Source organism: Microchirus variegatus (genome assembly GCF_963457635.1).
Source record: "Microchirus variegatus genome assembly, chromosome: 13".
In the NCBI taxonomy this organism is placed as follows: domain Eukaryota; kingdom Metazoa; phylum Chordata; class Actinopteri; order Pleuronectiformes; family Soleidae; genus Microchirus; species Microchirus variegatus.
The window spans coordinates 19,321,833-19,348,588 of NC_139814.1; the positions used below are offsets into that span (position 1 = coordinate 19,321,833).

Sequence of the window (26,756 nt, forward strand, 5' to 3'; positions counted from 1 at the left end):
CGGTTCTCTTAAACCAGGAGTGGAACCATAATTTATGTCACTGGTAAAACCTATGTTTGTTCATAATCACTCCACACAGAAATAAAAACAAAAAAGCTGGTGGTGGACTAAGACTTTTGCTCAGTATTGTATATAAAACTATAGTTCACTGCATTTATGAAAATATAGAACTACAAAAAGAGAACTGTTGACATTTGACACAGTGTTAAAGTAACTTAACATAACTAATTTTGTTCTCCAAAATAAAACGTATTCCTTCATATCGAAAGTCTTTGTACATGAGGAAAAACAACACAGAGACGGTATAAATTTGGAAAATCTGGATTTATTGAATATTGAAAAGCAAGGTACAAGAACGAATGGAAAGAAATAACAGTGCAACTTATTTTAACAATTCATTTAACCAAAACACAAAAAATAATAATTCAATTTAAAAATCTCACACCTTTTCTATTATCTCACTCGATTAAAATAAAACCAACACACCAGAACATATATTAGGATATTATAACAGCAAAACACTTGTTATTGATAAGCATCACTCAGATCCTAAAAAAAGAAAATACATTGTTTTAACATTTAAAGTTTTGAATGATATGTACAAGCAAAATATTTAACTGGAAAATCAGATTTTCACTGATTGTGTCTTGGATCTAAAGCCAATATCACTTCACTGAGAATGTTATTATTTCATGTTGCATCATGTATATAGTGGAGAAATATATGTTCTACAAATGGAGCTAACAGTGAGTTTAGAGATGCAACACAAACCAGGTGGAAATGTGTCCAATCCTTTTCTAAATTGTTGGCAAAAATGACAGCTGCAGCTGATCTACAGTCTGTAAATATGTATTTGAATGATGCTGATGGACTTACACTGTTGTCCACAGAGATTTTACACAACCACAGAATGAAAACAAAGACTTCCTCAGAACCAATCATAGAGAACAGTGGTTCCCAAACACTATAGAAAAATCTCTTCTTTAAACCATAACCTGTGAGTACATGTATGTAAACACATGTCCAGTATGTGGACGTGTGAGTGTTTCTATATAGTCAAAGTGTATTTATAGTTGTATTATTGATCATGGTTTCTATGATGATACCCAACATCAGGAATATTAAAGTGTGACTATGTGTGGCTTTGTTTAGGACGATCACACAAAGATTTCAATCATGTGTTTGTGTACAAACAATCAGTTGTTGTGATGCTTTCATTGTTGTGAACATTGTGTTTGACTTTTCTCCAGGTGAGAGAAAGATAAAAACTCCTGATTTGATTTACAGATTTAACGCCAACATTTCACCACAGTCCTTTGTATTTACTGGAAAATAAGAGTTGAAAATTATGAAAATTTAGCCATTGATGTTTTTAAAATCTTGCCACTGTTTGTGAATAAGTGTTGTTTGTGTGATCGATCAGTAGTTTTCTGATGAATCCGTAATCAGTGATTTCTGATTAGACTGATAATCAATATTTTCCTTTGGTGACATCACTCCTTGTTCCAGTGGATGAAATTATTCCTTGAACCTACAGAAAGAAAACAACATTAAATGACTACAAATATCTGAAAAAAACATATTTCATAAATACACATTGTCATTTAGACCATTTTTTACCTTAAACTTCATTGATTTGCTTTAATTTCAGTTCATCTTCATTTTAAGCGACTGGTGAGACAGTTAGAGCTGGGTATTATGACCAAAACGTTTATTTACATTAAAAATGTTCATATCAAGTTAAGAAAGCCATTAAATGTGTTTATTTAATCTTTTTAAGGACAGAAAACTCCTTGAAGTACAATTTTAGAACTTTTGTTCTTCTACAAGTGCTGAGGTTCTACCTGGAACCTTTTGCTTCTGAAAAACCATTTCCCGAACAAACGGTTTTTCAAGAGTTCTTGGTAACACTAAGGGTTCCAGGTGGAAGCTTTAGAACCGACGCTGAAGAACCGTATAGGGTTCTACTTAGCACTTTTAAATGTTTATGATTTAGTTTTACTTACAAAGGAAGTGACTGTTCAGAGGGTGATGTCTTTGTCGTTTATTCACTCTCAGTTCTCAGCTGCTGCACCTCAGTGCTGCTCGCAGCTGTGGGGTCAGAAACACGTTGTTTAACAAAGATCACACTTTTGAAACTCATGAAAACCAAAGCTCTCATGTGTCTGTAGGAACATAAACCTGGACATGTTGTGTAATGTGTATTATAATTATAGCTCTATAAACCTTATTTATAATTCAACATAAATATGAATAATAGAGATATAAATCTTTACTTACGAGATGGGTGTTGTTTGGCTGAAATGGAAAGAAAATGAAACTCATTTTAGTTCAAACAAACATTATTTTGTCACCAGCGATTTGTTTCTCTTCAACTCACACAAACTGAAACATAAATCACTTCCTGCTTGAGTTACAGGTTTACAAATGTTATCAATGTGAATAAATCTCCTTTGTGACTTTAAAGCATCAACTCAATTAAAAAAAAGGGAGAAAAGTGTCTGTGTTTGTGTGTCGGTCTCACCACTGTATCTTTTGTACAAGAAGAAAGCAACGGCAGCAAAGATGAAGATGGCAAGAACAACCACTGCAGCGATGATGATGATGGTCGTGTTCATGGGCTTCTCTGTTCAGAAAAACAACCACAAACAAACAGTCACAACCTGTGAAGACGAAGCAGCTGAGAGAAGAAAAGTGGAATAAAATCCTCCAAGATTAACACACACACACACACACACACACACACACACACACACACACATAAATAATGTATGTTTTAATTTAATTGTTTGTCAAAATATATGTACTTCAATCTTTTACTGTATCATTGATTAATATATATTAATGTTTTATATTAATATTTACAGTGCATGTATGTATTTGTGGTTATTTGTGGGGAAAATAATAATTTTAGTAATAATTATATTTCCAAACATGTATATAAGCAAAAATTAAAATAATAATATTGAATCAAAATGTAATTTTAAAATGCATTTATGCTTAAATTGAGCAAAATCATATTTTTATTTATGTGATGTTTATTTATTTTTTGTGGTTATTTATGCGGAAATAAAACCATTTTTACTAATAATTATATTCCTAAATATGTATATATGTATTTGTTTTATTTAAAAAAAATCTTTATTGATTTATTCACATGTTAATCTACTCATCTTCAAAAAGGCATTAGTGAAATAAATAAAAAACTCTGATCTTTAGTGGTTACATGGTGTAATTATTAATCACAACAAAAGAAATCTTTTTTTTTTTTTTACGATGATTTAAGCAGTAGATCAACTTTATAAAAGCTGACAGATTTCACAATATCAAATAAAACATTAACATTAATACAAGCAGTAAAAGAAAAAAAGATTGTTGTGTAAGACTTTTCTTTTATGGATTTGTCACATGATGATGTCATGATGCAGCACAAGAATCGACTGAATAAAGACCTACAATTAAAACTCTTCATGAATAAATTAAAGAATCTCCTAAAACAAACAAACAAACAAACCATGACCTGCAGAACTATTCCAGTAAATTAAAGGTGTGTTTCGGAGTTTTACCTGCGTTGGATTCGACTTGGTCTTTGTCCAGTACTTTGATAATGTCCTCGTTGACACCAGAGAGCTGGAACACGCAGTCATACCTCCTCCAGTCCTCAGCTGGGATTGATGAAACTTGCAGGTCAGTGCTCATCTGGAAGGTTCCGTCATGGTTGGGCAGAGTCTCTCCGTGGTCCACGTCCTCATGATGCTCCTCTCCATCTTTCCTCCAGAACAACATGACTTTGTTTGGGTAGAAACCTGTAGCGTGGCAGGTCACTGGAGAGGTGGGAGACTTCTGGAGGAGAGACACTGAGGGAAGCACTGGAGAAGGAAAACAAAAGTTTAGACTTTATTCTAACTCACATTCCTCTTTACTGTCACTGATCCTGCATTAGTTATCTGAGTCTGGAAATTCTCAGATAACTAGAATTTCCAGACTCAAAATTCAGGTTTTCACAAATCTGTCAAACAGACTGAGGATCAAGGAGGACTGGACTTTTTCAGTCTGGACCTTTTTTCTTTGTAAGAACCTGCCTGATGAGATCAGACTGACAAACTGTCTTTAAATACTTCTCTTAAATCCACTTTAAAAACTTATTGTGAAAAGTTTGTTTCTTTCACTGATTGACTTCAGTTCACATCATTTGTTGTCTTAATGTTGTAAATCTTTTAAAATTGTTTCTATGTTGATCTTTTATTATTCTGTGACAAAAAGTAAAATAATTCATCACAAGAAAAAGGTTGATATGAGTTTGTTTAAGTTTTGTGATATAACAACTTTATTATTTAGTGAAAATAAGATAAAATGATTAGATATGTGAAAATGTAGATGAATAGTTAATTTATTGATCTTAAACTGGAGAATCTATGTTACAGTTTTACTTATTTTTTATAATGTAATATATTTATTGTGTTATGTCAGACATGTTTTATTTTGATACTTTCTAATATTAAGATTTATTGTCACAATATCTGCAGCATAAGTTATAGTTCAAATATGGCTGCAATTATTAATTGTTTATTATTCGATTACTAAATTAATTGTCATATGTTTTGATTATCAATTTAAAGTTTTCTGATTTTTCACCTTGCTTAAATGTGAATATCTGTTTGTTTAGCTCCAAATAATAAAGAAATAATTTTGCTTTGTGGACAAAACAAGACGTTTGAGACCATCATCATTTCCAGGTTTCAGGAACACAGATCAACATATTTTATGGACCAAATAACTCATTTATTATTTAGTCGAGTTCTAAGAGACAGATGAAGAAATGTGAAATGGGAGACTTTGAGATTTTGAAAAGACTGTGGACGGTAAAAGAAAGTGAAATTGTTGTTGGCATAAAAAAAAGGTAAACACGAGGAGGAGAAGAAAAAAGATTGGTTATAAATGTGTGTGAAAGAGAGACACTGACAAAATGGAGGGGGAAAGAGAGAGAGCGAGGCAGAGAGATGAAGAGAGAGAGAGAGACGAGAGTAGAAAGAGAGACGTCCTCAGTGTGAGACACAGTGGTGGTAAAAGAAATCTTCAGAAATAAAAGACATGTATGAATATTATGTTCATTAAGGTTCAGTGGTTTTACCTGTTCTCTGCAGAGAGCTCTTCCCATACTCCACGTACTTCTTCAGTGACTCAGGACACAACTGGGTGAGATAGTGTTTTCGTCCAGCAAGATCAGCTTTATTAGCATCCCATTTGTTTTTGGTGATGAAAGCCTGTGGTGATGGAGCGACCCATGTGTCTGTCTTCAAGTCCAATGATATGAAGTCTTCTCCATCATAACCATACTGATTAAAACCATTAACGTCTCCAGTCTCATCATCCCATTGACAGCCATACATTCTCTGGACAATGTGGACACCTGAGAGAGAGAGAGAGAGAGAGAGAGAGTTCACATCCTCTCTTTACCACTCTAACACACAGGTTTGATGGAGTGACACACACACACACACACACACACACACACACACACACACACACACACACACACACACACACACACACACACACACACACACACACACACACAGACACACACACGCACAAACAAACAAACACACAAACGCACACTGCTCCATCAATCTGTCCATCATGTCAACAACAACAACAACAACTGTTTTCACCTCCACATCTTAACATCATCGTCTCATCTAATTTTCTTTTCTCCAACAGTGAAATGTATTTACTTTTAAAATGACATAAACAGACAAAATAATACAATTCTCACTTTTGTGAAACTGCACCAGTTTTTTGTTTCCTAATTAATACATTTTAAATGATTTAATCACCAAAACTGTTGACAAATAATTCCTTGATATTAATCAGCATTAAATAAAGTGTTATGGTGTTGACACTATGGTTAAGTCAAGCTGATCAAATCTAACGTCTAATTCTCTCATATATTTATATTATTTGTTCTACACAATGTGGTTAATTATTGCACAGACAATAAATCTAATATCATTTGTTTCTCTACTTTATATATTAAATATTTAAAGCAATGATTGTTATTATTATTTGTTATGAGACATTTTCATCATATAATGAAATAATTGTTCCAACTGTAATGTATCAGAGAATGTTACGTCACAATGTTCCAGAGTCAAAGGTGAAAAATACACAGAGAGAATTTCACTGGTGTGACTCTCATGTCATGTACAGTCATTGTTGATTCACCTTTTCTTCACTTTAATTCAACACGTTTCTCACTTCTCTTGATTTCTGCACTGCTGAGTTTTGTCAAACACTTTTTCCTGTGACGCTGGTGTGGGACGAGTCAGTGAGCTGAGTTTACTTTGACGTCACACTCGACTGAATGTTTGTCATTCTTTATTTTTAAATGATTTTAACTGTGTTAGCAGTAGCAGGGCTGCACAATGTACTGTTGAAGCAGCGTCATCTCAAAGTGTGTGTGTGTGTGTGCAGGAGCAACACTGCAGAGACATGTGGTTATAAAGTCAGGTCAGTGAGATCAAACACAAAGACACACTTTTCACTTTCATGACGACTCCACAATATAAGTCTGATGATGATGTGACGTCACTTTAGTCTGTGTTCACACCTGAGAGTCTGCTGCGTTGGTGCCAGAGCTGCAACTAACTTTTATTTTCATTATTTATTCATCGATTCATTAATGACTGATTAGTTGTTTGGTCTGAAAACGTCTAAAAATATTGATCAGTGTTTCCACCAAATGATGCAGTTTTCAAATGTCCTGATTTGTCCATAAAACAAAATTAATAAGTTTTAATGATTTTAAGAAGCTGAAAAATCTGTTTTAATATTAATAAAAAAGTACTCAAACTGATTCATTAATGGAAACAGTTAATTAACTTAGTAATGGATTAATAATTAATTCATGGATTACTTGTCGCAGCCCCAGTTGGTTCACACCTGGTGTGAGTTTGAATCACTTTCATTTTTCATCAGTTTCGGTTCATGTTCAATAATCACTTTATTCATTTGTGCTTTTTCGTTAAACACATTGTGAAATGTGTAAAATAAACAACAGAAGATGCTGCTGTGATTGGTTCAGATGGAGTTAAACCAGTGATGACGTGCTCCATCAGCTCTTTTCAATTGTCTAAATGCATTGGGAAGAAATGTTTGCCAATCACAGTGTGCGTTTGTGCAATGGGACATTGCAGGGATGTACAATGTGACATCAGTACTTTTTTGGGGGGGTGGGGGTGGTTTACCTGGTGTTACATTATACAGGTCACCAGGTGGATGACGTCTGAAAATGTATGTATCATACTGCTGCTTGGTTAATTCTCTCATGTAGTCCTAGTCCTAGTTAAAAAAAGCAATTTTCAACATACATGAAATCTGAAGTTCTGTGAAGTTCATTAGTGTAGGAAAGTACTTGAAACAGTAAGTAATCTCTACTATTTAAGAAATATATGCAAATATATTATACAATATATCAAAAATAATAATAAATTAATAAAATTAATTTCCATGATTGTTTGTGCCATTATTGGGAAAGAGAGAAGAGAGAAGAGAGAAGAGAGAGAGTGTGTTTGGGCTACCTTTTGATTGGTTGAATCGCCTCATTGCAACTTGGACATTGTTTGCGAAAGATGGTGGGTGGCCTCTTAGAATATTTGTCTCTTGTTCCACATACTGCTGACCAAGGGTCTCCATCATCCAGCTCTGCTTGCTCTCAAATATGTTGGTCCTACTGTCAAAGTAGCCCATCACCTTATCATCCAGGACATTCACAGCGACAAACTCTGGGAATTCAGTCAGACCAGTGCTGCCAGTATAAAAGGCTTTCCAGGAATGCATTTCTGGAATGTGGACAGGGAAAATGAATAAACGTTATCAGAGGTATATTAAAACGATGGAGTATTGGGGCCAATATATTTTTAAAAATAAAGTAGTAATTATTAGTCAAGCAAATCTCAGATAATCAGCTGCAAACTGATCAAGTTGAGGAACGCGGTTGCTATTTATATTTAAATCAAATAATGATTAAAAAAAGAAAAGAATATTATGACTTATTAATAGTGCGTCTTTATACTGAAAATATAACACTGGTCCAAATACTCCGTCGTATATTAAAGGGGAAATAAGTAGTTTATAGTGCCATCAGGAGGAGAGGCTGAAATTTACAACAAAGACCTGCTGCTCTGCTCACCCCCTCCCTTCCCTGAGCGCTACGGTATGACTGCAATGACTGCAATGATTGGTAGATGGCAGTAGGTGGCGCCACATGCCAAAACATGATTTCAAAACATAACATGATTTGCAGTCTGCAAAATATTTTTTATAATGCAAACATTTTGTCTGTACTGTTGTTGTTGGTGAGTTCAGTTTGTTATATGAACATTATTCCTGAGTCTCTGTGACATATTAGGAGGATTAAATGGCCAGTTGCTTTAGATTTATTACATAATGCACCTTTAATGACAAAAAAAAAGAATACATATCACATTTACTAAAAGAAATCACTTCACCGTTTGTAGGACAGTTGTTAGATGTTGCTACAACGCTTTAACGGCTTTACAGTTCATATAGGGGCTTAGTGATGTTATATGTAGCACCATAATATACAATATAACAATATACACGACGATTCAAATAAATAACTACACAAACAAACAAACATCATCTGAATATAGCTGTATCGGTTCATTCCTTACCTGCAGATAAGGCCTGGAAGCAAAGAGCAAACACCAATAAACAGTTCATTTTCGACAACTTCGGGAAGGACGCTTATCAGTGAAGAGTGATCCTCCGTCTGAAGCTGTACGACAGAAGACAGCCTGTAAAAGTGAATGTGTGAGGGGCGGGCATGTGCTTCGACGAATAGAAATTCAGAACACACGTTTCCCCCGTGGTTTCTAGGCAGAACTGAAGACCACAGGTTGTTTAACGGAACTTCCAAACGAAAACACCCGAATTATTTCTTTCCAAGAGAGGGAGAGGGGGAAATAATCTTAAAACTTAAAACACATTGACGGTTTTCTTAATTCTAAATTAAATTGTATATTTACTTTGAATCATATCCAAATCTTACCAGGATTTAAGAGATTTTCTCACACAGCACTTTGTAATAAGTAAAGGCAATTTGTAAATATATCATCATAAACTAGCAACGTTTTCTATTTATTTCATTAACTAGTGTGTCCAATTAACATTCTGTTGACACATTAAACTAAATGCCCAAATTATATTTTCAATTATCCTTCCATTTGTCTCTTGAACAAACCTAAACATAAAACCAACTGAAATTAGTATTAGTATTCCGGGTAGCTGGCTTTCCCCCTCAGTAGCAGTGTTAGAGCTCCACCAACAGGAAGAAACAGACATTTTCTTCTTCTATTTCTGGGAAATCACATGATGAGTGTTAGCTTTCGTTTTTCTGTTTCATGAGTTTCTGGCATGATTTGCAAGATTTTGGCAGAAAACAGGGTGTGTTATGATTGTTGATGCTGTTGCATGTGTCAGGTCACTGAAGACTCTTGTCCTCCTTGTTTAGCCACATTCCTCTGGTGTCTAACAAAAAATACTTTGCTCATAAACACATCATCAGATGTGAACATTGTAAAAACGTTTCATGAATGAAGTCTTTGTTTCTGGCTTTAAATCAACAACATACTGCACAATAGAAATGGAAATAGTCAATAACATCAGCATCTGGATTTGTATGTATTTAAATATATATATATATACATGAGGAAAATACTCATTGTTGCTTCTGTTCCGCCTCCTCATGTGACCTCTGTCCACAGATCAGTGTGGACTGATATTATGGTTGAAACTTATTTCTCAGGTTACACTGAATTTTCTGAATTCGAGGCAAATAAAAGAGACATGTACACACACCTGTACAAATGATGAAACTAAAAACTGGCAGAATTAGAGATGACATTGGAAAATTAAGGATATATTGCTCTGTAAAAATGCTTATTTGTCCAACGGCGCCATCTACCGGTAGGACTGGGAGACATTCTCACAGTATTCATGGGTTTAAAGGAATTATGTTTTAATGATAAAGGAGGATGTTTCAAAAATTAAATCTTAAATGTCATTTTCTTTATCATTTTAATAACGTAATATGAATAAAGAGTTTTGAATAAGAAAATTAAAATGCAGCTTGGAATATTGATTTTATTAACATTTAATTTGGATAATGGGACACATTGCTTCCATAGGCTCTGTGTTCTGAGCTTCTTTGTCAATTTATTTGTCACAGCTTTTCCACAAATCACTTCACTTGAAATGTTGTTGGTTTTTTTTACTGCTAGAACTTGTATTTTAATATTCACATATTTTTACATTTGCTATATTAAACATTTGGAAAGAATTGATTAGGGTTTTCCATAGCATGCATGTATATATATATAATTCATTTATTTAATTTGTATTAAATAGACCTTTGCTGTCAATTTAAAACGAATAACTCTAATACTGCCTGTTAAATACATGTTACTAGTATGCTGTTTTATTTTGAAATTAAAAAAGGAAGTTATTAGCGCTACCTTGACGCTCGCCGTAGGAGAAAGTGAAAGTAAAACGAAGCAGGGTTTTGCAGGGGAAACCCACGGATCTGAGTGACTTTAGTGAACGTGTAAACAGCAGCGCAGAGTATTTCACAGCAGAGGAGAAACATAGAAACATGACGGACTTTTCTACGATTTATAAACTGAGCCTGGTCGCTGTTGCCTGTTTCTTCCACGGTAAGCGTATCGTAACACGAGCCTACAGTAGTTTTGCATCGCTCGAAAAAAGAGCACATACACGATGAAAAGAAATATGGTGCGAGTTTTTGTAAGTTATATCTATGCCGAATTTATTACAAAACCCACTCACATGGTTAGACGTCTTCTTTAAGTTATTGTGCTGATGAAAGTATATGTATTTTGTGTATATATATATGTGGTATTTTTCTGAGTGGATTTTGTTTGAGACGTCTTTTGCCTCAGTGCTATGCTGCCATCTCGTGGCTGAAACTGTCAATACACCCAGCTACTAATGATGCAGTAAATAATGTCAAGAGAAAAAACAATTGAATTAAATAATTCCATTCTGAATGTTCATTGAATATACTCAAGGATTATTCAGTTGCATGAAAATGTATCATTTTTGTTTGTATTTATTTCTTATTAGTTTTTTATTGTATGGCTTTTACAAATAACTTTGGATTGGACTAGACTAGACAAGAACAAATATTGTGTAAGAACAGCATGATATCAGGTACACAACAAATGAACAACAAATAATAACTATGAATAGAAAAATATGAAATGATAACATTTAAGCCATACAATTATAAGGAGGGAAATGTTAGAATATAACATATTGTCAGACTGTGCAAATGTCAGGCTTTTAATTTTACTTTTGATTGCCAGAGTTCAGTACACACTAGGCCTTGTCATGGTGACGTCACAGAATACACACTGCTGTGGCATGAAACATCATAATACAGTGTCACTCTAGTATTATGCTTGTGTTTCCTAGTATAATTTTCGTATTCACACAGTTATGTTTCATCATTTGTGTAAAGCCTGTAGCAGCAGCAGCAGCAGTTGTCCAGTGCTGGATTGCTGGTTTGTGCAGGAGAAAGCAGGTCGAGGAGGAGGCCTTACGCCGCCAACGTCCCAGGAAAAATCCCTGCTCTACATCAGAACAGACGCCAACAGCCACAGCGCAGAGTCGCAGCAGGCTCCGTCTGACATCAGCCCTGACAGAGTCTATTTTATTACAGGTGAGCTCCATCTGCATGATGTTTGTATATTAAGGTCTTTGAACATGTGAGGGGGAGGTGGTTATCATCAGGCTTCATTGTTTAGATGTTAAGATTCAGGCTGTGAAATTTTTGCCACCAAATATGTTGAATTATTATTATTATTATTTTTTAATTTTTTAAATTTTTTCCAAAACATGCTTTCCAATGTAAACTTGAATTTATTAGCCTATGACCTCTAGTATTAACTATAAATTCTAATATCGTGTCAGTGTAATTTTCTTTCACATAAACCAGACGACAGTATTTACATGTGAGTCTCCTGTGTCCTCAGATCCAGCTGCCACCCTGTGCCATCGCTCCCTCAATCCTCCCAAAGGCTCCATCCAGAAGCCTCAGTGTGAGATCAGTCCCTTCCTGCAGCAGCCATCAAGCCTCAAATGGGCTGCTCCACTCACAGTGTCTGGCATCAGCCCCTTATACCTACAAGCTGATTGGTTTTCAGCTGCACTACGTGGGCTGGACAAAGAGCTGGGCATTTCCACCGTCATGCGAGCTCCCACGGCAACCAAAGAGCCAAATGGTAAACATTAAGGGAACAGGAAATGCTTTCTTTTAATAATCTCAGTTGCATGTGGTGGTTTGACTCTCTCTCTTTCCTCACCCCGTGTTTCCTCAGTGATTCTCAGTGTGACCAGTAAAACCGTGTCAGTGCAGGCCAGACTCGGGAAGCCAGTGTTGCTGGACTGCGGCTTCTGGGTCGACCCTTCCTCGCCTCTGTCCGGCTCTGGTTTTGCCGTCGAGTGGCGCTACCAGTTCAGAGGAAAGGGACGACTTGTCCTGGCTTATGATGGCAAGACGGACCGTCTGGCAGATGCTCAGGAGGAAGGGGCCAAGCTGGACTTTGAGGGTTTGCACAAGAAAGGAAATGCATCCCTGATTCTGCAGGAGGCCAAAGTGCATCACTCTGGGATGTACATTTGCACCGTGTATCTGCCGTACCTTCTGGCTCAGGTGGCGGTGGAGCTGGAGATTGTAGGTGAGGGATAACCTGTCATTATCTGTTCACCTACATGTACAACAGAGGGCGCTGTAACAAGGCAGATATTTACAGAGGACTCTGAAGAGAGATTACAACAACAGTTTAAAGATAATCCACTTTTTTAGATTGGCTGCACATGAGCCTGCACCAACACATCAGGATTAGTTTAGAGTAATGATAATAATTTTGATTTTATTTACATGGTGCATTAAAGGGTACTCAGAAACAATATAACACTATGAGGAGGGAGCGTGTTCTCCCAACAGCTAAACACAAACTACTCTTTTCCTGTTAAAGCTAATAAAATAAGGTTTAAGCCTTTGAAGCTTTGTGAAGTGTCCCTGAAGCACATTGTCTGCTTTCAATTCAACTAAAATAAGCAAATCTTCAGTTAGAGAATAAGTAATAAAATGTATTTTGTTTGTTCTTCCATTGTTTCCTCCTTTCGACCCAGAGCCTCCGTCTCTCTCCATCCACCCTTCCCCGCTGCCCCTCGCTGCTCCTGGCCAGACGTTGAATGTCCACTGCGAAGCGTCCGGCTTTGCCCCTCTCTCCTTGGAGCTGAGCTGGGAGTTTAAAGGTGCAGATGGTAAGACCAGGCCGCTGAAATCAGACAGTGTCACAGGACACAGGCAGGCGTGGGACGGCACCTACAGCCAGAGCACTTGGCTGGCACTGGACACGTCAAAGATGGACCTGGGCACTGGAGGAGAGCTGACCTGTGTGGCTGTTCATCCCGGAGGCACGCGACGGGCCCACACGTCCGTCAGCATCATCGGTAATGTGGGGGAATGTGTGGGGAGTGTTGCCAATATGCAAAATATTATTTTCTCTTCATTTATGTGAGAAAATAAGAGCTGAACGTGCATATTTGAGCTAATGGAAGCTAAAGTAATTTATTTTTAAGTGGCACATTTACTATGTAAAGGTTGAATGTTGAAGTTTAAATAAATGACTTTCATAAAGACTGACAACAACGTGGGACTACATTATGTCTTGTTTCCTTTCAGGGTTCACTAGTCCATCTATTGAGGATTCCATGGCAATGGTTGGCGTGGCGCTCGTGCTCTATGGTCTCATCAAGTTTGTCTCCTGGACCTTCACCAGCTCAGGTATCAAATAACATGACTGCCATTAAGCAGAAACTGACAATAATAACAATTACTCCTGTATTTTAATAGTTGTCTTAATAAAAGAAAAGGCTTGTAGTGATGATCTTTTTTCTTTTATTTTTATCTTTGTGTTTTTTGTTTATTCTTCTGTAAATTGACACAGGCGAGGCTGAAAAACTCGATAAGGTAATTTACAACATTATTTATTTGTATTTAAAGCATTCATTTGAGTTGGCACGTGAGCTGTTTTTTGTCTCATTTGTCATAATGATAATAACTTCTCATATCATCCTCACACAGAAGGAGAAGTGAAGAAGGAAGAAGTCAATTGACGTGGAAATTAAACATTCTTGCAGCTCCAGTGCTTGCATCTGGTCCTATTTATTTGATTCTGTTTTTAAAAAGCAGGTAATGGAGAATTTTCTTTCATCTTATGGAAACGTTTTCTGCGTAGTTTAAAACTCTCTTGCAATCCTCATCTTTATATTCACGTATGGACATGTTGGTCCCTCTATACAGTTGTACCAACACTGGAAAAGAAAAAAACAACACACACACACAGACACACTGGCCAAACTTGCAAAGTGAATTTGTAAAAAAATAATGTATATACTGATATGTTTTTGAATATGTGTTTTATTTTGCTATTGACATCCCTTATTGCTTATTGTTTTTTTTATTTTGTGTGTTTAAACTAATAGGGGATAATAGAAGTAACAGCCAGCGCAAGAAATGTACATAGAAATGAGAAGATAATGATTTTAAAAGATGTATGAATTTTATTGGAAGGAAAATAAAAAAAGCAACGTTGCTTTAATTTGAAAAGTGTGAATTGTGAGTGAACAGAAAATACATGTAATAAAATTTTGAAACAAGTTGCCTCAGTCTCTTGGAAAAAAGCCCACAGAATAATGGCTGGAAGGTATTTTTGATAGTTTTAGATAGTAGATGTGGAAATACAACTAATGACGACAATGTCAAACACATGTAGTTTTAGAAGACTACATTATAATATATATATATATATATTAAAAACTACAAATATACGGTAATTGAACACAAAAGTATTTGGAAAATTACAATTGTGTGTTAAATTTTAAAATACGAGCATGTAGGCAGTTTTGAAACAAAAATGATTTGTTTATTTTTTTATTAAATGTTCATGTTCTCTTATTGCATAGTCAGCGGAAGAAGAAATAATCATCCAATGGGAACTGACTTTACTGAGTCGCCATCCAATCAGAGGAGCTGATGCTGAAAGGTCATGGGCGGGTCCATCTTCGAGCTCGAGTCAACAGCAGCAGTCCTTCGGGAGATGCGGTTCATGAATTGGGACAGAACCGATGAAGAAATAGAAGCAACTCGCGCGAGTTGACGGAGATTGTAGCGACTACAACGCAGTTTTAAGTATTGTATCGGGTCCATTGACCTACTTTGTGGTGTAATAAAAGACCCGGCATGTGGAATGTTCTTCCGGGTCGTGGTTTTTTCTACCTCGCAAAGTACAAGGCAGCGCTAACAAACCGCTCAATGCTAACTTCATCTCATTCTCACCGAGTCTTCTTTTAAGGATTCCCGCTTTGTCTTCAAGATAAACTGCTCATAAACAACAGGTACGTGTGCATGTGTCTGTCACAGTGAGCTGCTAGTTATCGCTTTGTCTGTTCTCCATCTGTTTTGTTTCGTTTTGTTTTATGTGCGTAGTGCAATCACTTAAAGTTGTGTCAGGGCTGTCAATTTCCCTCTAATTAACTGCGGTTAATCCAGCTGTCATTCGTTTTTCCGTGGTCAAATCTGTGTAAAGTGCGCCAGTCCTCCAGTTCAGACGCGATACTTCCGTTTTTCAAAATAAAGTGAAAACAAAATCAAAACACGAAGTCTATTAAATGCACATTTTGTATTAGTTGTTTTCTATATTTTATTTGACAATTTACTTCTTGTATTTCATGCATAAATAGCATGGCGTACTTTTCAAATTTCCCTCTAGTGGAATAAAATACACATTTGTTTCATAAATAGTTAATGATGCAAATGTTATTGGACTTGTATCAAGCACTTTATCTGAGTATTTTGAAGTGAAAAAAAAACGAGATATGACTTGTAAAGGCATTAGTAATAAGTGTTGTTTTAAACTGGAGTTCCATCTGTGTGTGTTCAATTATATTTACCACAGGTAATATGAAATGCATGCTTCAATGAGTCTGTAACACAAATCTGCATCTACTGTATATGTACTGAACACCTGTATTTTTCACATCATTCATTGATTGATCGACCTGGGTGTTCTCTTTTCCTCTGTCAGGAGAGCAGTATGAGCTTCTTTGCAACTCTCCAGTCTAACTTCCAGCATGTGATGCTGTATGAAAACACTGATCTGCAGCAGAAAGCTCTGAGTCTCATCCCTCATCAGCAGCTGACATCTGTTGCTCGACATAAGCTGAAGGAGGCTAAAGAGGCCGATCCAGGTGAAGTCCCTTCGTTTGTTGTGAATTTAAATGTTTCCCAAGTTAGTCACTGACTTGCTCTCCTCTCTGTAGATTGTAAACTTGAATTAGATGACCTCCTGGTGCTGGAGTTACTCAGGTGGTTCAAACAGGACTTCTTCTCCTGGGTGGACAGTTTAGCCTGCAGCCACTGTGGAGGTTCCACCCAGAACGCCAGCTCCCTCAGTCCCAGCGCTGATGACCTGCGCTGGGGAGCTCAACGAGTGGAGAACCATTACTGTCAGAGCTGCAGTCTCTCCACCAGATTCCCTAGGTCTGTGTGTGCGTGTGTGTGTGTTAGGGCTGCAATAATTAATCAATCACTAATATATTACTAAATCTATTTCTATTTTATAATTTAGTAATTGAATCTACACTTCTATATTGTTCTCCAACATAAAGAGAACCAGTGTATGTGTGAACCAAATTAATATAAACAATACCTATAAATAACTGAAGGAAAGGCAACTTCTTGGTCTAACAAGGCACAGCAAGTCCGATTCAGGCCACCTACAACATACTGTTACTATCCTTTACTGCCCTCTACTGGCTAAACATTATAAGTTTACGGTGGCATTTAGTCATCTTCAGTGAAACCAATCACAACTACAACAGGTTAATTGACTTGAAACTATTGACGTATGCATACTGGAAATGAATAAGTAATATGTTAGTACAAAATGCATGTGTAGTTTAAGAGAGCGTATTTAAAGCTTCTTCGCTACTTATACTTCTGATAACTGTAGCTTAACAATATACAACAGTATCAAATATGAAATAACATGTGATGACTTAGATTTCCCATGCAGACATACACGTTTCAACAAAACACTCTTGGCTTGCAGTCAGCTTGGATCAGTCGGATCCAACTGATGACCAAAACTAGGTCTGATGTAGCTCAGTCCACTCTCCATGAATGGGGGTTTTATAAAAATACATTTGTAAAAAATGTTTTAAATTTGTAAATTGTTGTAAATGTAAAAACAGTTGAGTGTGATTAGATTTGGCCACAAAACACACATCATATAAAGGTTTGCTTCTATGTTTTCTCCACTAGGTACAACAATCCTGAGAAACTGCTGGAAACAAAGAGGGGGCGATGTGGGGAGTGGGCTAACTGTTTCACCTTGTGTTGCCGAGCTCTTGGCCTTGAAGCCAGGTATATCTGGTGCAGCACAGGTATTGCTTTTTTCTATCTTTTTTGTTGATATGCTGTTAAGCACCATCCCAGAATTTGTGGTAAATACACGAGTCCTCTAGAATACTAATCAACATTTTTATTCTTTATACTGTGTTTTTTTTGCTTTGCTGTAATTTACAATGATTTTGATGAAAGGTTTATTCCTAAACGTACCTGCATGGATAAACCTTTACTGTCAGTTTTTTGACACATTTGGCACCAGAGTGTTGACAGATCACAGAGAACTGAGACACGTACACTCGCGGGAAACATTACTGGCAGCAGGAGCACAAGGAAAAACTACTTAACCAAAAGACTCAAGCATCTGTGTCTCGGCCATGTCACTAGTGCTGACAATGTGTCAGTGTCTTTATAAAGCACACTTTTGAACTCAAACCTTATCTGATGCCAGAATTGTTTCTGTGTTGTTAACATATCTGAGGGGCTCTGTGTTGTTTCAGACCATGTGTGGACAGAGGTTTATTCGGTGGCTCAGCGTCGTTGGCTGCACTGTGACCCATGTGAGAACGTCTGTGACAAGCCTCTGTTGTATGAGGTCGGTTGGGGCAAGAAACTGGCCCATATCCTGGCTTTCTCCAAAGACCAGGTCAGACACATACTGCTATTACTACAGTATAACAATACAGTGTTTATAATGAAAATGAAAATGGCTTTCTAATGTACTCTCCTATTTGTACAAAAAAAATAATTAACCAAAACACTTATGTTATTTTTAAATGTATGCTAATTCTATAGTTTTTTTTTTTTTTTAAACATATTGGACATTTTGAAGAATTTCTCTTCTTGTGTCAACAATTCACTTATGTGTGTGTGTGAGATGTAGGTGGTGGATGTGACATGGAGGTATTCCTGCAAACACCAGGAGGTTTTGTCAAGAAGGAACAGTGTTGAAGAGGCCTGGCTGCTTCAAACCATCAATGGCCTCAACAACTCGGTAAGCTTTGACCCTTTTGACCCTGTATGTGATACTCTTTGCTTCGGCGACTCTGCTGTAAGCCAACGTGTCCCTGCCCTGATGCTATAGAGACAGCTTTTCCTGAGTGCAGACAAAAAGAAGGAGCTGACGGAAAGGCTGCTTGTTGAGCTGGTGGAGTTTATTTCTCCAAAGAAGCCAAAAACAGGAGAAGTGGGGGGACGCAACTCTGGCTCTCTGGCCTGGAGGATAGCGAGAGGGGAAACCACAGCAGCCAAACCTGTGACTTCCACACAGGTAAAGTATATTACAAATGTTGTTGTTACAGAGATTAGTACCACCAGTAATGGTACATTCTATTTGTCGTTGGAATTTCTGAGGTCAACATGACTGCCTCTAACGTTTACATTTATATATAGCACTTCTGTCTCATTTGTTGCACAGTAGAATGTAAACTCGTCGCTGCACCGTTTGTGTGCGCAAAATACCATGTACCATTACTAAATCATTACCAACCTCATTTAATTGTTAGTGATGTTCACAGCATCTATTTATTTAAATATTTAGTGCATATTAAAATCAATAAAAACTGAACCTGTTCCACTTTTTGCTAACTTGTAGATTTAGATTATGCTTGCATTTAAACTTCAAGCTTATTTAGTGTCCTGTTATTATGCTGTCCTGCAGGACACAATGGCAATATTTCTACTTCCAATAGATGCTGTTCTTGTTTAACAATTACAATAAATACTCTAGATACTAGAAAGAAACACCAGATTCATGCTAGAACGGGTGAACATCACGTAACGCTCCCAGAGAAATTATTGTTGGGCTTCATGTGTTATTCAAGTCCGCATTTCATTGACAGTGTTTGTGTTGATAATTTATTTATGTATTTATTTATTTTTTAATCAGACTGCAGGTTATGTGTTTCTGCCCACTGAGAAGGAGAGGAGTGACCGGTTACTGCACGTGTGCTACAATGCCACCAAAGACCAGTACTGTCGTCTGTCCAGCAGCTCTGAGGTCATCCAGGGCTGGAATCAGTGTATGTGGAGGAAAGAGTCGGTGTTCAGAAAGGTGGAAAAGGACTGGCAAATGGTATGATTATTGATTGATTGATTGATTGATTGATTGATTGATTGATTGATATCTTTATTTCGATCATGTAAACGACAGTGTAAAAAAAAAAAAAAAATATATAATAATAATAAATAAATAAGATAAAATAATAATATAATAAGTGAACAGAAAAAATGTATACACAACATCTCATAAGCAACGCAGTTTACATGAGCGAAAAGGAGTAGGAAGAAGTATAAACTTATCTAATCCTACCCCTATAATTTTAACTATATGTTCTAATTAAACATTTTACACATTACACATTTTAATCCAAATAGTAAGTAATCAAACACCTTGTGTGAATTATTCAATGTACCTCTGGAGAATCATTTCTTTATGTCTCTTTTTAAACATGATTACACTCGAAATGTTTTTGATTTCAGTACTCATATTATTCCACAGTTTTACTCCACAAATGGTGATACAGAAACTTTTCATTGTTGTACGAGCTCTACCAACCTTTAGATTTGATTTCTCTCTTAAATCATAACCTTGCTCTCTTTCATGAAACATTCTCTGAATATTTATTGGTAGCAGATAGTTCCTTGCTTTATATAATACTTGGACTGTTTTATGCTCCACCAAATCAAACAATTTTAGAGTTTTAGATTTCCAAAATAAGTCATTGGTGTGTGCCCCATAATCAACCCTGTGAATAATTCTCATTGCTCTTTTTTGCATTATGAAAAGTGGCTGAAGTGCAGTTTTGTATGTGTTTCCCCATGTCTCTGTACAGTACTCTAAATAAGGAAGAATCAGTGAGTTGTACAGAATATAGAGTGATTTATGATCTAGGACATGCTTTGCTTTTACCAAAACTGAAATACTGCGAGACAGTTTAGATTTGATATGTTTTATGTGAGGTTTCCAGCAAATTTTGTCATCTATTATCACTCCCAGGAATTTATTTTCATTTACTCTTTCAATATTTACACCATCTATTTGTACCTGTATTTGATTGTGTATTTTACAGTTTCCAAATAACATGATTTTTGTTTTGTTCAGATTTAGTGATAATTTATTCTTGTCCAACCATTTTTTAATTTTACTTAACTCTGAAGAGATGACATCCAAAAGTTGCTGCAAATTTTCACCAGAACAAAAAATGTTTGTGTCATCTGCAAATAAAATACATTTAACTAGACTAGACACATTACAGATGTCATTAATATATAGGACAAAGAGTTTGGGTCCCAACACTGACCCCTGGGGGACACCACATGCAATATCCAGACATTCTGACGAACAGTCTCCCATCTTCACATATTGCTGCCTGTTTCTCAAATAACTTCCCACCCAATTCAAGGCTACCCCCCTGATCCCATATTGCTCCAATTTATAAATCAATCTATTGTGGTTAATTGTATCAAATGCTTTTTTTAGATCAATGAATACTCCTGCTGCATATTGCTTTTTATCTATGGAATCTGTTATAGTTTCTATAAGTTCTGTTAGAGCAAGTGATGTTGAATGGTTTGATCTGAAACCATATTGACTGTTACTGAGTAAGTTGTGTTTTTCTATAAAACTGTCCAATCGGTTATTAAAAAGTTTTTCTAATATTTTTGAGAATTGAGGAAGAAGAGAAACAGGCCTGTAATTTGTGAAGTGGTGACGATCCCCAGTTTTGTACAGCGGTGTTACTTTTGCTAGTTTCATTTTATGAGGAAATTGCCCGGTTTGGAATGATAAATTGAAGATATGAGTGAGTGGTTTAGAAATCCCAGCAATAACCCTTTTTACTGTTTTCATGTCTATGTCATGACAGTCAGAGGACATCTTATTTTTACATTTATTAACAGTTTCTATAATTTCTTTTTCTTCTATTGCTCTGAGAAACATAGAAGAAGGATTCCTTTCTATGACCTCCTCATTGGTACTTCCAGTCATTGGTGGATCTGGGATTTTTTCTGCCAATTTCGGTCCAACACTTACAAAGAAATGATTGAACTTATTAACCACCTCCTCAATATTATCAACATTTAAATCATTATCAATAAAATATTCGGGGTAATTAGTCTGTCTAGAGCCATTTCTTATTATACTGTTCAAAATATTCCAAATACCTTTAATATTGTTTTTGTTGTTTTCTAATATTTCATTATAATATTCCTTTTTACGTATTCTCATAATGCTAGTTAATTTATTTTTATATTTTTTATATTTGTTTTCAGCTTCTGCTGTTCGATGTTTTAGAAATTCTCGATATAATGTATTTTTCTTTTTACAAGCGTTTTGAAGTCCCTTTGTGATCCACTGATTATCTTTATGATTTTGTTTTTTTCTATATTGTTTGATTGGACAATTTTTATCATAGAAAACACAAACAATTTTTAAGAATTCATCATATGCTTTGTTGCAGTCATTTTCTTTATATATTCGTTCCCAGTCTTGAGCTAGCAAATCATTTCTTAATTTAACCATAGACTCTTCTGTCCTAACCCTTCTATATTGTAGTTTGATATCCTGTTGGTTATTCATGTGGCTGTTGTTGTAAGTTGTAAAAACAGGCAAATGGTCACTGATATCACAAACTAACAGTCCGCTCACTGTGTCATTATCTATTTGATTAGTGAAGATATTATCAATAAGTGAGGCACTATGGGAAGTAATGCGGCTGGGTCTGGTGATTTTAGGATATAGACTTAAGCTGTATAAAGTGTTGATAAATTCTTCTGTCATTTTGTGTTTATTTTGGTTTAGTAAGTCAATGTTAAAGTCACCACAGATAAACATGACTTTCTGACTTATTTTTGAGAAATTTTCCTCCATCCAGTCCCTGAACAAGTCTATGTTTGAACCTGGTGTTCTGTATATACAACTCACAATAATATTTTTCTTTCTCTCCATTACAATTTCTATAGTAATACATTCAAGAAGATTATCTACTACTACTGACAACTTTTCATCAACCTTGAAATTGAATTTCCTGTCCACAAACAAAGCAACACCACCACCATTCTTGTTTTTTCTGTTTACATAGACCAATTCATATCCATCCAGTTCAAAGTCAATAGCCCGTTCACTGTTCATCCAAGTTTCTGATACAGCAATGATGCTAAAAGGCTGTGTGATCTGGCTTAGGAAATATTTTATGTTCTCAAAATTGGCATACAAGCTCCTGCTGTTAAAGTGGATTATTGATATTTTGTTTCCAGATTTTATAGTGTTGTTGAACTGTTCTTCAGTGTAATAGTAGCAGTTGTTCTTGATGTTAGGGAAAAAGTTGTTTTCTGGATCAATATCATTTTCTATGTCCTGTGGATGATGCTCAGTATATTGAAAAGGGTTTAGCTCTAGATCCTCATATTCAGTAATATTTTGTGTAACATTATTATTTCCAGAATGTGATTGGGTTGTGTTTGTTATCATTAAAAGTATGTGGGGTTACCCATACCTGCTAGGCTTGTTGCTCTTGACTATTTTGGAGTACTGCTGCGAGGACGAATGATCAGTTTGTCGTGCCGTAGGTAGGCAATGTCCCCCCTCTCTCTCGCAGCTCTCAGATCTGGCATCAGTTCTTTCCTCTTCCTCCTCACAGCATCTGTGTAGTCCTCATTTATGTAGATTTTACTTCCCTTCAGGTTCTTGGTGTGTTGTAGAATGGTTGATCTATCCTTATAGCTTAAAAACCTCACTACTATGGGCCTGGGTCTGTCATCTCCGGGTTTCCCTGTGCGATGGGCTCTCTCCATCTCCATGTCCTTCTTTAACTGTAGCTTTTCAGCCAGAACCTTCTTCACCTTTTCCTCTGTCTCAGCCCAGGTTTCTCCTGGTGACTCCATTATCCCATCAAAGACCAAATTGTTTCGTCTGGACTGTCCCTCTAAATACTCCATCTTGTCAGTGACAACTAGTAAACTGTCACACACTCTAAACAAATCTGTCTGCATGGAGTTGCAGCGATCAGCTTGATTAGCATTATTTGTTTTGATGTCATCCACCTCTTTTTGGGTAAATTGAAGGCTTGTTTTTACGTCTTGTAATTCTCGTGTTAATGTTTCCATTCTGGTGTTCGTGGAGTCCATTATTATTTTAACAAAGCCTTTAAAATGTTCTTGCTGTTGTTGAAGTAAAGCTGTGAACATGTCCTTCTGCTGTTGTAGCAGTTCTGATACTTGTGTGAGTGAAACATGATCTTCATCAGATTTTCCTTCTGCTCTTAATTTAGGTGGCATTTTTAGCTCTTAGTAACAGTACTCAAACAAAGTACCTGCCCTAGCCTGGTAGCTAGCTGCTGCCTGCAGGTGGCTGCTTCTGGGCTGCTCCTGGTGGCTGCTCCTGGGCTGGCCTGGTGGCTGCTTCTGGGCTGCTCCTGGTGGCTGCTCCTGGTGGCTGCTCCTGGGCCTGGTGGTGGCTAGCTGCTGGTGGGCCTGGTGGTGGCTAGTAGCCACAGGGCCTGGTGGTGGCTAGCTGCTGCTGGTGGCTAGTAGCCACTTGGCCTGGTGGTGGCTAGCTGCTGGTGGGCCTGGTGGTGGCTAGTAGCCACAGGGCCTGGTGGTGGCTAGCTGCTGCTGGTGGCTAGTAGCCACTTGGCCTGGTGGTGGCTAGCTGCTGGCGGGCCTGGTGGTGGCTAGTAGCCACAGGGCCTGGTGTTGGCTAGCTGCTGCTGGTGGCTAGTAGCCCCTTGGCCTGGTGGTGGCTAGTAGCCACAGGGCTGGTAGTTGTCTGACTGCTCAGATCACTTCAATTCACTTAGGGTCTTTATTTCAAGTGTTGTGTTTAAAATTGCCTCGTGTGTGGAACAAGTAGACAATTGTGAGCATAAATAGTAACAGTTGAGTGAGAAAATACTCAGGATTACCAAGATTTCAAGCAGATTTTCAGGAGGATTTGCTGCTGCTGCTGTCCTAGGATCACAGTGTGTCTGTTTGTGTGTTTGTGTGTGTGAGACATAAATGTCATTTGTAAGAGGCTGGATTATGGATTATGTGAAGATATTTACATTTCTCTCTCTCTCTCTCTCTCTCTCTCTCTCTCTCTCTCTCTCTCTCTCTCTCTCTCTCTCTCTCTCTCTCTCTCTCTCTCTCTCTCTCTCTCTCTCTCTCTCTCTCTCTCTCTCTCTCTCTCTCTATTCAGATATAATTTGTTATTCTGTGATTTATAATAATCAGAGTATTATTAATGCTCTCTCAATGTTATAATAAACACAACCAATTTTCATTTTGATTACTTTTTTTTGTATGACAAGATTAGAAACAAGAAAAGAAGCATAATGCAGTGAACTAATAAGGCAGTACAGATTGCTCTGATTGTATTTCTTTGTTTAGGTGTACATTGCTAGAACAGAGGGCTCCTCTATGGGACAGATGACCTGGAAGTTTGATTTTGCTTCGGTGGGAATGAAGATAAAGTCTATCTCAGTCATGGCCTCTAGCCAGACCTTCCACTCGGGGAAAGTCCGCTGGTACTTGCAGTCAAGCAAGATTACTACAGAATTCTCTGGAGGTATAAATGATGCACTTGATCTTATGCATGATATCTTCTCTCAAAATACTCCAAATGTGACATGATCACCTTGTAATTTCCTTTGTTTGAACCATAAGATGGGAGGATGCAGTTGTATCCCAGTCTGGTCGGCTCTTCTGACTTCCTGGTTGTAGCAGAACTCAGTGGTGGAGATGAGGAGTCATCGTGGCAGCACTCTCAACTGTTCAGGCAGAGCTTGAAGGAGACTGAGAAGACATCATTTGAAGTCCTTATCCACTTTGAAGATGCCTGACAGCTGCTTTACGCAACAAGACTGGACCGTTAACACTTAAACACTTTTGTCTCTACTGATAAGTTCAAACCCAAGTGTTTGAAACCTTATTAAAACTCTAAAATTGATGTATGTTGGCAAATCAGTTGGATGGATAAAGGTATAGTTCACTGTGGCTACTAACAAAAAGACTTGCTTTCACTGAAAACTTGGTTGCCAGCTGCAACATAAGAAAACATCTGAAGAATATGTTAACTGCTTTATCCAATTGTTAGTCTTCTGGGCCTGGAAACTGTTTTTTATTCACCGTTGATTTTAGAGGAAATCAGTGATCTAACATAATTGCAGGCAGAAGTTGTTGAGCCACTGCTATCTCCATTTTATGACTTCAGAGTTTGAACTAATTTGTTCAAACTAACTGACATGACACTAATACACCAAATGAGGCAGCACAAAACCAGCAGTCCATGAGGTGAAATAAAATATATATGAAGATTTTCTCTAGTTTACACAACAATACAATCTACAGTTTATAATTGGAAAAAGCCAACATACAATATGATAAAGTGGCAACCATTTTTCTAAGATGGGGCTTTTGCAGGCATAGATTTATTAATCGTCCTCCAGGATTATTAAATATGTAAGAAGTAATAACTGACAACCTGAGCTTTAAAACAATTGCAAGTGACACTTTTTGATCTTTGATTGGGCTATGGGCCAAATAACCTAATGAGACTTGCGGTAAGATTTAAAATGTGAAGCCATGGAGATTTTTATGACATATTGAACCTCAATTGTGAATGCATCTGAAGTTTGTGATGCATTAACACATTTGACACAAATCAATGTTGGAACCTTCATTAGCTCAGGTTGCTCCAGCTCTGTAACTAGTTAATAATAAAGTGAAATTAAGGAATAGTGTGGTATTAAATGGTGGGGGTAGTGTTTATTTTTAAATTCAGAGTCGTGTGATTTCCAGTGTACCTTAAATGTTGGTATTAGTGTTGTTTGGATGGCTGCAGTAAGCTGACTGTATAGTGGAATATAAAATATATATTTTAAATTTTTTGAAGTGGAGCTGTGGGTTTTGTTCACATGTGTTTATGGTTCACAGTCTAAATGGCACTTAACGTGAACTAAAAAAAAGCCAGTGTTAATGTTATGAATAACGCATTTGCTTCCCTGACGATGCAGGAAGAATTATGACGGAACATTACATTTTGTTACATTTGACGTGTTATGTGTTGTCTAATGATGACCATGATTGAGTGAGTTTTGCCGCCATCTTGCGTTGAAAAAAAGGCGAGCTGGCGTCTTTAAATGTCCGCTCTTCTCATTGGTCGAAATACCGGTGTCTTTGAAAAGCAGCCGCTTTATTGGTCATTTTTTTCCTGGAGTCTCGCTGTCTGTTTTGCAGATGGCGGAGCCGGACGGCG

General features: G+C 36.9%; 3 protein-coding genes across 3 annotated transcripts; 2 read left to right on the top strand and 1 right to left on the bottom strand.

Annotated features, from left to right (window-relative positions):
* Positions 1-311: 311 nt before the first annotated feature.
* On the bottom strand, positions 312-8,789 carry LOC310935500 (major histocompatibility complex class I-related gene protein). The gene is made up of 8 exons (XM_083899421.1): positions 8,697-8,789; positions 7,581-7,841; positions 5,132-5,410; positions 3,567-3,869; positions 2,525-2,626; positions 2,281-2,298; positions 2,007-2,091; positions 312-1,531 (listed from the first exon to the last, which is right to left on the bottom strand). The coding sequence occupies exons 1-7, from the start codon at positions 8,743-8,745 to the stop codon at positions 2,045-2,047; spliced, it is 1,059 nt and encodes a 352-aa protein (XP_083755547.1). The 5' UTR covers positions 8,746-8,789; the 3' UTR covers positions 312-1,531; positions 2,007-2,044.
* Positions 8,790-10,554: 1,765 nt separating this feature from the next.
* Positions 10,555-14,737, top strand: tapbp.1 (TAP binding protein (tapasin), tandem duplicate 1). Its single transcript, XM_083900365.1, has 8 exons — positions 10,555-10,736; positions 11,564-11,764; positions 12,078-12,326; positions 12,423-12,782; positions 13,240-13,563; positions 13,796-13,897; positions 14,061-14,083; positions 14,198-14,737. Exons 1-8 carry the CDS (start codon positions 10,676-10,678, stop codon positions 14,207-14,209), a joined length of 1,332 nt encoding a protein of 443 aa, XP_083756491.1. The 5' UTR covers positions 10,555-10,675; the 3' UTR covers positions 14,210-14,737.
* Positions 14,738-15,342: 605 nt separating this feature from the next.
* On the top strand, positions 15,343-25,365 carry ngly1 (N-glycanase 1). The gene is made up of 10 exons (XM_083899366.1): positions 15,343-15,510; positions 16,200-16,362; positions 16,435-16,654; positions 17,438-17,559; positions 18,022-18,167; positions 18,405-18,515; positions 18,606-18,776; positions 19,410-19,595; positions 24,890-25,067; positions 25,166-25,365. The coding sequence occupies exons 2-10, from the start codon at positions 16,209-16,211 to the stop codon at positions 25,339-25,341; spliced, it is 1,464 nt and encodes a 487-aa protein (XP_083755492.1). The 5' UTR covers positions 15,343-15,510; positions 16,200-16,208; the 3' UTR covers positions 25,342-25,365.
* The last annotated feature ends 1,391 nt before the right edge of the window (positions 25,366-26,756 follow it).